Source organism: Octopus bimaculoides, chromosome 14 (assembly GCF_046866305.1).
Source record: "Octopus bimaculoides isolate indiv1 chromosome 14, ASM4686630v1, whole genome shotgun sequence".
NCBI lineage: Eukaryota > Metazoa > Mollusca > Cephalopoda > Octopoda > Octopodidae > Octopus > Octopus bimaculoides.
The window spans coordinates 34,931,809-34,944,308 of record NC_142941.1 but is presented as its reverse complement, the minus strand read 5'-3'; the positions used below and the strand labels follow the sequence as shown (position 1 = coordinate 34,944,308).

Genomic DNA, 12,500 nt, shown 5'->3' with positions numbered 1-12,500 from the left:
CGTCTACTATAACCCACAAAGTGAAAATGATATCACAGTTCTTAGGTCTTCGGACAGAGACAGTCATGTCAATGCTTTCCTCCGGTACGAGATTCTAGGAGGCAACCATAAGCAATTATTCACGGTGAATCCTTATACGGGAGTTCTATCTTTTTCTCGAACCGTCTACCAGAACGATGCAGGTTCGTACGAGTTAAGTTTTATCGTCAAAGACAGCGGCAGTCCAATTCTGTCTGCAACGACGACACTTTCTTTAACACTGACTGTCAGTAACACAACCTCAAAGATGTATTCAGCAGAGGACACAGAGTCCGATAACCGAATTCATATTAATTTAATGATAATAATCGTTATGTCCACAGTAATAGTAGCGGTAGCTGTTGTCGTCTCCATCACCGTTTGTATTGTGCGAAGGAACAATCAACGGAACGAACAATACAACGATGGTATAGATTCATCCAATAGGTTTTTGGGCGAGAGCAAACAGGGGGATTATATTTGTGAACAAATGTCTCTTCAGTACGAGGCTTCTGTTACCATGACGAGCGTCGATGACAACAAAAGTTCGCAGGCCTCTCTGCCTAGACTAGAAACTCACTCTGGATATAAAACAAGACAGAACTGGAGAGATTCTTCAGCCAAAGTCGATTCAAGGGATCTAACACAAGGGACGCGGCAGGTAAGTCTTCTTTGAACATATTTCCATGCATTGCTCACGCACGCTCGCACACTAACACACACGCACACACACACTCACACACACACACTACACGAATATATACATTTCTAAGTATGCTTAAAGTTGCATACGCACACACACGCACAGACATATATATGCATATAAACATACATGTGTTACTAACACCTAGGTGCTAAGACACACACACACACACACACATATATATATATAAACACACACAACACACACATATATATATATACTATTCATTTCTATATAAAAATATGTATCTATGTATTTACATATATATATATAGTCATATATATACATACTTACACACGCCCACACAAGCACAAAGGCACATGCACACAAACGCACACACACACACACACATATACACATAATGCATATCTACATACACATACATGTGTTTACATATTATAAGTATGTGTGCATATAGGCAGGTAGGTATATTAGCTGGTTGGCTGGCATGCAGGTGGGTGGGATAGGTAGATAGGTACCATATTCCCCTACGTTAATTTGTAGAAGTAAACATAAATTATGATATTCAACAGTGGCTTCCTTATAGGGCAAAGTACGTACACATGCACACACACATGGACACGCACGCACACGCGCGCACGCACATAATCTCACACAAACATGCATATTCACATTACGTACTGAATCATACACACACACACATATACAAACACACAATTCTTGACTAATAATACATATAGACGTAATGTCAAGCAATTCACCGCCATTGCGTCTTTGTTATGTTTATATTTATTGTCGTTCTAAGAACATCAGTTGTAACAAATATTGCCGTTTTGAACGTGACAGTAGTTACTGCTGTGGTGGTGGTCATTAGACCATGGGCTGTAATTCAATGTTTAAATAATAATTGTATTTTAAGGTTTTGTATGTTGCGATAATGCTCATTAGACCGTAGTCTATGATTGAATGTATAGTAGCTAAATGTTGTCTAAATTTAAGTGCGTTATGATTATGAACATTAGACCATGGTCTGTAATTCAATGTGTAATATCTAATTGTTGTCTAAAACTAAGAGTTTTTTGATTATGTTCATTAGACCATGGGTTATAATTCAGTGTGCAATAATTAATTGCGGTCTAAAAATATTTGTGTTGTGGTTATAGTCATTAGACCGTGGTTGCTATCACTTTAGCGAATAGTCTAAATCCTAAACTTAACCACAATTCTAAGCCTAAAATCTTAACCATATCCTTAACTCTAACCCTAACTCTACCCCTAAACCTTGACCCTAATTCTAACCCAGATCAGGTAATTTCACAGCATAGTGTACCATTATTGCGATTGACTGCGCGCTAAAAGTAAGACCTGTGGTCTATAATTCAGTGTGTAAATAAATATAAGTGGTCTAAGATTATATGTGTTCTGATGACGGTCATTAGACCGTGGCCTATAATTCAGTGTGTAAGAAGTAATTGTGGTCTAAGGTTACTCTATAATTCACCGTGTAACAACTAAATGTGGTTTTAAATCATTTGTGCTGTGGTTACGCTCATTAGACCTTGGTATATAGTTCTATGTATAACAATTAAATGTGGTCTAAGTTTATGCGTGTTGTGCTTATGGTAAATAGACCGTTGTCCATAATTCAGTGTGTAATAAGTATTTGTAGTCTGAGATTATGCGTGCTGTGTTGATACTGTTAGACCATGGTCTGTAACTGAGTGTGTAATAATTAAACGTTGTCTAAGTTTATGTGTTGTGTTATGTATATATAGTCATTAGAACGTGGTCTGTAATTCTGTAATAACTGTGAGCTAAGATGATATATGTTCTGATGATACTAATTAGACTCTGGTCTATAATTCTGTACATAACTAAATGTTGTCTAAGGTCATCTGTATTGTGATTTTGGTCCTCAGGCCGTATTTCATAATTCAGTATGTAATAATTAAATGTGGTTTCATCTTATCTGTGCTGTGATTACAGTCATTAGACCGTACTCTATAATTCAACGAGTAATATAACTAAATGAAGTCTAACGTTATGTATTTGCATGTGAAGTCAATTCTAGTCAGCTGGTCAAGTCTAGGTCGACCTGGTCACTGAACTCCGATTATGATACACTGACCTTATCAAAATGACTTAAATTTTTTACTTTCAATCATCTGCGGTGTCCTACCAGCACTTGATGTATTCAGTATTGTTTACTTCAATGTGAGCACTATGTTAGTCTATTTTAGCTACTTTTTGCAGCAGATCAACCAGTATTGATTTTTGTATACATATCCATGTGTGCGCATGCGTGTGCATATGTTCAAGAGTCTGTGTGTGTACGTGGTGTATTTGTTTGCACCGATATGTGTGTTTAAGTATTGGCGTATGCGCATGTGTATGTGTGCACATGTGTAAAGCGTACACGTTACGTGTGTGTGCGTGCGCGCGTACGTGTGTGTCTGTATGTACGTCTCTATGTGCGCGTGTGTATGTGTGTGTGTGCGCGCACTCCACACAACACCCACAACCTTCCATACAACACTATTTTGTTGTTTTATTTTTATTGTAATTGTTATACATAGGCGCAGGAGTGGCTGTGTGGTAAGTAGCTTGCTTACCAACCACATGGTTCCGGGTTCAGTCCCACTGCGTGGCACCTTGGGCAAGTGTCTTCTGCTATAGCCTCGGGCCGACCAAAGCCTTGTGAGTGGATTTGGTAGACGGAAACTGAAAGAAGCCCGTCGTATATATGTGTGTGTGTGTGTGTCTTTGTGTTTGTGTTCCCCCCACCATTACCGCTTGACAACGTGTTGATGTGTTTACGTCTCAGTGACCTAGTGGTTCGGTAAAATTGGCTGATAGAATAGGTACTAAGCAAAAAAAAGTCCCATGATCGATTTGTTCGACTTAAAGGCGGTGCTCCAGGATGGCTGCGGTCGAATACGTGAAACAAATAAAAGAATTAAAGAATATGTATGTATGCATGTATGTATATGTATGTGTGTTTTTGTTTTTACAATGTTGTTGCTTACTTTCAAGTCTTTGAAACGTTACTTTACTTTCTTTATTTCTTGCTTCTTTTTTTTTCACTCTAATTTAAATATCTATCGCATTTATGGTATTATATTTCATTATATTTCTGGCTTTATATTTTACTTTGTATTTTAATTATATTAACTTTTAGTTCTGTGGCTTATTTAATGTTATAAATGTATCATACATACATACATACATACATACATACATACATACATGCATACATACGTACATGGATACATACACACATGCACACATGCATACACACATATATCCTATATATGTGCATATAATATATAGAAGTATATTTATGTAATGTTTCAATGTTTGCTTTATATTATTTTTATAATTATTTTTATTATTATTAATATTATTATTATTATAATTATTATTATTATCTTCATCTTCATCATCATCATCATCGTCGTTGTCCCTGTCATCGTGGTCATCGCTATTCTTGAAATTATCATTATTATTATTATTATTATTATTATTATTATTATTATTATTATTATTATTATTATTATTATCATTGATTCCTGCTTCACAACCAATTTGTGGCCTTGTGCCTATTTTAGAAATTATTATTATTATTATGATTATGATCATTATTGTTATTATTACTACTATTACCACCACCACCACCACCACCACCACCACTACTACTACTACTACTACTACTACTACTACTACTACTACTACAGCTGAGGTCTATATAATTAAGTTTACTCTCTTTCGCACTTCAGGTGCTCGCACACGCGCGCGCGATCGCACACACACACACACACACACACACACACACACACACACACACAATTTCTCATGTTGCGGCTTTGCTAAAAATCATTGGTAGATATTTAGCTTCGGCCTGTTACGCCCAGAGTGTCCCCCGCCCAACTGCCGGACGCTTATCGAAGCCCAGTGTCGACAGTTAAAGAAGTGAGACAGGGAGGGGAAAGAGGGCGTGAGAGAAACAAGGGAGAAGGAAAAAATGAGATAGAAAGAAATGAGATAGAAAAAAAGAGAGGGGGAGAGAGAGAGGGGAGAAAGAGAAAAAGAGGATGATAAAAAGTGGAAGAGAGAAAGAGTGAGCGATAGAGAAAGAGAAAGGAAGACTGAATGAGTAAGAGAGAGTGAGAGAGAAAGACGGAGTGAGAAAGAAAGAGACAAACAAAAGAGAGAGAGAGAGAGGCAGAAAGAGTGGGGCAAAGAAAGAAAGACAGCAACAGAGGTAAACGAACAGGAGAGTTAGAGACAAAGAGAGAATGAGTGACGGGCAAAGAGAGATCGGGTAGATACAACCCCAGTACTTGATAAATGCTTAGATATGGAAACCAGAAGGATAAAATGGAAACTTGACCGTGCTAGGATTCGAACTCACATCCCTTACAGCCGGAACAAATATCCATAAGATATTAAAGACGTTGTCATTACACTAAGTTGTTTCATCTTCCAGTGTCCATCTTTACATCGAAATCTGCTTCTGGTCTGTTTGTCTTTGTCAGCAGGTCTGGACTAAAAAGGGTATGTAGCTGAGGTCGCGAATGACGGCGAAAGATCTTTGACAAATCTCGTTGATTGGTTGATTGATCGAACGATTACTCGAAGAATCGATTAGCTAATTCTTTAAATCGGTTAAATGGTGAAGATGTCTTTAAATCGGTTAAATGGCGAAGGCGCGTGGCTTTGTGGTTAAGGTAGTCAGGTCAGGATTGTCAGGTCGCGAGTTCGATTCCCGGCGGTGGCGTTGAGTCCTTGAGCAAGACACTTTATTTCAAGTTGTTCCAGTCCACTCCACTGGCAAAAAACGAGTAGTACCAGTAATTCAAAGGGCTAACCTTGTCGCATTCTGTGTCACGCTAAATCTCCCTGCGAACTACGTTTAGGGTACGCGTGTCTGTGGAGTGATCAGCCACTTACACGTTAAGCTCACGAACAGGCTGTTCCGTTGAGAGGATCAAATAGAACACTTATTGTCGTAACCGTAACCGATGGAGTGCCAGTTAAATAGTTAACCGATTGACTACTAAAAACAAAGAAGTGAAATAGAGCCTGTGTGCTTGTTTATTATTGGCATAAATGCGTTAGTTTTAGGTAAAAGCCTTTTATAAAATCATATGACAAGGAAAATACTTTTTAAAACATCCATCGGGCGCCATCTTAAAACTGTCGTATTGCAGCTGACACGCTCGTCATAGATTCTCTATCAGTGTTGCAGAACAATGAATAACAGATTTTGTCAACTATTGTCCTATAACATACCTTATGGTATTAAGGTAGACCTCTTTAGGTTTAACCTTTTAGCTTTCTATTTACTGTAATACTCATCTATTCACGTTGTTTTAAATTGATCATGCATAATTGTAATAATTTCGAGCTTTTGACAATGTTGTTTATTCTTAAAATGACATTGAAAGGTAGGTGTGAGAGGCTGAATCTAGCCAGTTTGAACATAAAACAAGGTTGAATATTTGGGTCGTATATGGCTTGTTTAAATGCTAATGGCTTAAACTGCTGTCGTTGCAGTCAACTTTAGTCTTTGCTTTTTCGTGGTCAATATAACAAATAACAGTTATGAAACGGAATGGCTATTGATCAATCATGCCTCGCTTCTACTAGCCGCAGTCTTATCGCAATGTTAATAAAACTGTAAATCTGTTGGCGATCGATAAAAGCGCAATGTACGTGGTAGCTCAAAATTTAAGAAATAACAGCTAAATTTTACTCAAAATACACCCTGAATAAAAATGGTCCGTACCATACAACACATTTGTGCATTCACGCCCATCGTTTCTTGTGTCTCTGGACGTTTTTTGTAATATGCAAGATTCAAAGAGTTGTTAAAACTCCTCTTAACCCTTCCCCGTTTCTTGAACGCAAGCGATACTAAGAACAATACGCCACAGCATATTCATAGTGCATTGTAGCTAAATATGTGAGAGTGCGACAGAGAGAGAGAGAGAGAGAGAGAGAGAGAGAGAGAGAGAGAGAGAGAAAGAGCGAGAGAGAGAGAAAGAAAGAGAGAGAAAGAAACAAAGAATGAGAGAGAAAGAGAGAAGGGTAGGGAGAAGGAGAAAGAAGAAACAAAGAAGGAAAGGAAAAAGAAGGAAAAAAGTAAAATTTGCCACATTATGTGACCGATACTTTTTTGAGAGACATCACAAGAATAAAAGACAACGCCAACTTTAACGGAACTTGAACACAGGACAATGAGCAAAAACAAGAATAGGCATATCTCAACTTTCATCATTACTTGTTATATTTTTTTCAATTAAGTCGTTTTTTTAATTTTTTATGAGAAATAAAGCTCAGCATCAGTTGATTTATCCGACTTTGGATCGGCCTCAGCGAATTTATCTAAAAGCATAAAAGTCTTTTAAAAATCACCTAAAAATTAATGCTGAAATAACAAAATCAAATAAAATATTCTTTTATTTTTGTTTCAGTCATTTGACTGCGGCCATGCTGGAGCACCGCCTTTAGTCGAGCAAATTGACCCCAGGACTTATTCTTTGTAAGCCTAGTACTTATTCTATCGGTCCCTCTTGCTGAACCGCTAAGTTACGGGGACATAAACACACCAGCATCGGTTGTCAAGCGATGTTGGGGGGACAAATACAAACATACACACATACACATATATATACTTATCTAGGACAGACTTCTTTCAGTTTCCGTCTACCATATCCACTCACAAGGCTTTGGTCGGCCCGAGGCTATAGTAGAAGACACTTGCCCAATGTGCCACGCAGTAGGACTGAACCCGGAACCATGTGGTTGGTAAGCAAGCTACTTACCACACAGCCACTCCTACTTGAGAAAATATTTACAAACCGTTTATTTAAACAAATATATGCTAATAAACTTTTTTAATGATTTTTTTTTTTTGAGTCGCATTCCTTTTTGGAGTTAAGTCGCATGTCTACGAGCCAATTACCGACGTAAGTTGAGATATTCCTGCCCTGCACAGCATTTGTCCAACTCACTGATGATTTAGTCTTGTAACAAAAATCATAACTGAAATGTTGGATAATATAATCATAGATATGTTACGTCTAAGCACAAGCATGGTTGGTTACGAGTGAAACGCTTTTGCTCATAGTTCCTCGTAAAACTGGGTTGCTTTGAAGTCCGTACGTAATCATCAGCAGCAGTGGCAGCAGTAGCAGCGACAACAAAAACAGCAAAAACTACAGTATCAACAAAGAGGAAGCCTTTACATTGTTGTTACTCTGGACAGAAATAACAGCCATACGCGCCTCAAATCACTCACCACATCGTCTTAAAATCGGAAGAACCTATCAAATGATGCAAACCAAAACACGATATACATAGGCGCAGGAGTGACTGTCAAATGCTACAAATTTCTGGTTCAGTCCCACTGCGTGGCACCTTGGGCAAGTGTCTTCTACTATAGCCTCGGGCCGACCAAAGCCTTGTGAGTAGATTTGGTAGACGGAAACTGAAAGAAGCCCGTCGTATATATATATATATATATATATATATATATGTGCGTGTATATGTTTGTGTGTCTTGTTTGTCCCCCCAACATCGCTTGTTTACGTCCCCGTAACTTAGCGGTTCGGCAAAAGGAGACCGATAGAATAAGTACTAGGCTTACAAACAATAAGTCCTGGGGTCGATTTGCTCGACTAAAGGCGGTGTTCCAGCATGGCCGCAGTCAAATGACTGAAACAAGTACAAGAGTAAAGAGAGAGTATACTCGAAAAAGCAAAACTGAAAGGAAAAAAGGAAGAGGAAACGAAAAAGACTTAGAAGTCACGGCTAGATTGTCTTTTATCATAGGTCTACTTGATCAAGGTGGAGGTGCAATGGCCCAGTGGTTAGGGCAATGGACTCGCGGTCATAGGATCGCGGTTTCGATTCCCAGACCCGGCGTTGTGAGTGTTTATTGAGCGAAAACACCTAAAGCTCCACGAGGCTCCGGCATGAGGTGGTGGTGACCCCTGTTGTACTCTTTCACCCCAACTTTCTCTCACTCTTCCTGTTTCTGTTGTGCCTGTATTTCAAAGGGTCAGCCTTGTCACACTGTGTCACACTGAATATCCCCGAGAACTACGTTAAGTGTACACGTGTCTGTGGAATGCTCAGCCACTTGCACGTTAATTTCACGAGCAGGCTGTTCCGTTGATCGGATCAACTGGAACCCTCGACGTCGTAAGCGACGGAGTGCCAATAACAGCTTGATCAAGACTGACCTATGGTTAAACAACCCAACGACATACCGCTATTTTTCTGAATCAGTGTTGGTGTTTTTTTTTCAATGTGTTATCTTCTAATTAATATTGATTATTCTATCTTTATGTATTTTTAATTATTTCTATATTCATTATATATTTTTACCAATATTTTATATTATCGCTTTCATATTTTAAAATAATTTATTTTATTATTAAAAATTTTATTCATGCTATTTTTCTTTTAAAAAAAAGCAAAAAAGTGCACTTATGTATTTTTTTAATGTATTCTACATATACATTCGTCTGCATTTAATTTATTTTACATTATTGTTGTTGTCATTATTATTATTATTATTATTATTATTATTATTATTATTATTATTATTATTATAAGTAGTAGTAGTAGTAGTAGTAGTAGTAGTAGTGATATTGATGATGACGATGTAGCTGGTGGTGCTGGTGGTGGTGGTTTTAGCACCAGCAGCAGCAGCAGCAGTAGTAGTAGTAGTAGCAGCAGCAGTTGGTGTTCTTGTATGTTTTTAAAAAGTTTTGCCTCCCTGTCAGTGTATAATTATCTCACAAAAATCTGAATTCATAATTAGCATTTTTTTTTTTTTGAAATTATAATTTATTATTATCATTATTATTATTATTATTATTATTATTATTATTATTATTATTATTATTATTATTATTATTATTATTATTATCATTATTCGTCGACGAAATCTCTTGTCAAAAATTTTACCTCTTCTTCTTTATTTATTTATTTATTTATTTATTTATTTATTTGTTTGTCTTTTTTTAATTTTTGGTTATGATTTATACGTCATTAGAACTACACTGGAATCAATTGTACATGGAACTTTTCGCAAGACTTTCATTTTATTCGCTGCTAAACGAAGCGTGACCATGAAATATCTGAAACATAAAGCGAGAGAAAAACAAAACAATAGTCAAAATGAAAACAAAACAAAACAAAAGACAATATTCCATCACCGTCCTTCTTTCTCTAATAAAGCTAATATAATGCCAAAAAAAAAAAAAAAATTCTTGTTATTATTTTTTTTAAAAAAATTACAAAAACATGAAAAAGTAAAATGAAATGAAAGCAATATTCTTAGATATGGTTCAGTGTTACAATTCTTTGTTAATGCCAGAGAAGTTAGCAAGGGTGAATAATCCAAAGAGACAGCCTGTAATGGTGGTGGTGGTGGTGGCTGTGGTGGTCGTGGTGGTAGCGTTGATGGTGGTATTGGTGCTAACAAAGAGACTAATGTAACAGAATGGTAACTAGTCAGCCATTATCTTTGTGATTTCTTCTCAGTTTATTATTATTATTATTATTATTATTATTATTATTATTGTGATATCATCAACATATGTGACTAAAAGAAGTGGGAGGAGATAAAAGAATGGAAATGAGTTGATGGAGGGGGGTGTTATATACACATGCGTGGAGGGAACGGTCTAGTGAGTTCTTGAGACTGTTCTGGATAGAGCAGCAGCACTAAAGACGCCATCTTGGCGGAAGTGATTCCTGTTGTTGTCGTTGATATTGTTGTAATGATAGTCTTCCTGCTGTTCTTGCTGATCTTGAGGCCAGCCCGGATCAAACAAACCTCAGATCAAGGCATAGCTCATCCTTCACCCAGTCTTAGCATACCTAGGACTACATCAGTCAGAGTGTCTTTGCTGTTGTTGTTGTTGTTGTTGTAGCTATTGTTTATCTTTAGGTCAGTCTCGATCGTATAGATCCATGGTCAAGGCATTCCAGTTGTGATCAACCCTGTATTTTATTCTAACACAATGTACCTTGGAGTGCATTTTTTTGTTTGTCTTTATTTTTGATGATGATTATGATGATGATGATGATGATGTATATATATATATATAGATATATATATACATATATACATAATACAATACATGTATGTACGTATGTATGTATATATATATATCTCTCTCCTTCCCTCCTCTCTCTCTCTCTCTATATATATATATACACATACACACATACACACACACACACACACACACACACACACACACACACACACACACATATATATATATATATATATATATATATATATATATATATATATATATATATGGATATATATATATAGAGATAGATAGATAGATAGATAGATAGGCAGATAGATAGATAAACAGGCAGACACACATACAGACATGCATACAGACAGATAGACAGACAGACAGACAGACAGACAGATAGATAGATAGACAGACAGACAGACAGACAGACTGTCAGATAAACAGATAGACAGACAACGGTGGTTTTCATGATGATAACGAGGTTGATGGTAGTGTTGGTGGTATTGATGGTGGTGGAAGTGGTGATGGTAGTGGTGGTTGAAGTGGTGGCACTGGTCATGGAGCTGGTAGAGATAATGATTTGTTGTTGATGATGATGATGACGACGACGATGATGATGGTATTGATGATGATGATGGTTATAGTGGTGGAATTGGTAAGTGTTGATGGCGATGATGATGGTGATATTGATAGTGCTGATAATGACGACGACGACGACGACGACGTCGATGAAGCTGAAGTTGATGATCGATAGAATCCAACAGAAAAGAAACGCTATCAAGAAACACTGGCAGCGTTCCAACAACTGTTTCAGTTCATTATCAAAAATTGGCCGAAATTCGATTTAATATAACAAACAAGCCGGAACACATCCTATCTTAAGTTAACGGCTGAACACACTTCCCTCCTATCTGTGTGAAGTGATCAAACAGAAAAATCTTTCGAGCCACAATCAAATTTACACATTTTTCTACCGCATATGCATAACACACTAGCTAATACCTAACAATGTCTATGAATACACAGTGGACATGTTCATTTATATGCTGTCAAGAACACCATTCTTTTACAAGACTAGATATTATTGCCGAACATGATGACAGCTGTGCGAGGATCATGTTTTAAGGCAAAGGAATTAATCATAGAACAAGACTATTTTCCTAAGAAATCATACCAAGTTATGTATTTCCTCGACTGATTAACATAAATTGTTATTGTTGTTATTATTGTTGCTGATTGTCCAACGCTTTTTTAACTTGTACACGAACAGGGATCTCGGTCCAGCATTATTTGAGGGTGGTCTTCAAAGAGGCATCTGGCGTTTCTCATGAGTTGATCTAGATACATTGTGTTAAAACGATTTGCTCGAGTATAGCCATGCCTTGATATCCATGCCTTGATATCCATGCTTTGATATCCATATCAGTAGGTCACACATCAGCTTTGTTCTTCTCCCCACCAATGTACCGCAAGACGCAAATGTCTTTCCTTATGATGGTGGAAACGGACAGGAGATCTCCACACAGCTGTTTCTTAGTAGGATGAATTCTCCTAGATATATTCGTAAAGGTAAAGGTAAAGATCCCCTTCGGTCAAGATTGACCATGGGATTGCACCTAGAAAGTTACTCTCCGAGGCACAAGTTCGGCAAAGTTGTTTATAAAAGACCAGAAGTCGCCTATGCTTACCAACCTCCCCTTTCCACACCACTGATGTTATCTAAGGGAAAGGCAAAGCCCATACCA

The 12,500-nt window shown here is 37.3% G+C and overlaps 1 protein-coding gene across 12 annotated transcripts in view; it reads left to right on the top strand.

Moving 5' to 3' along the window:
* The window catches only part of LOC106875086 (protocadherin alpha-3), a 419,220-nt gene that overhangs the window by 130,094 nt on the left and 276,626 nt on the right, over positions 1 to 12,500 (top strand). For all 12 annotated transcript variants that reach the window (XR_016244282.1, XR_016244281.1, XM_089362685.1 and 9 more), the window contains one exon: positions 1 to 679. This exon is cut by the window's left edge and continues 1,814 nt beyond it. Coding sequence is in view for 10 of the 12 variants with exons in the window: in XM_089362685.1 (XP_089218811.1) it covers positions 1 to 679 (679 nt within the window). In the remaining 2 variants the exon portion in view is untranslated. The remainder of the gene's footprint in view (positions 680 to 12,500) is intronic.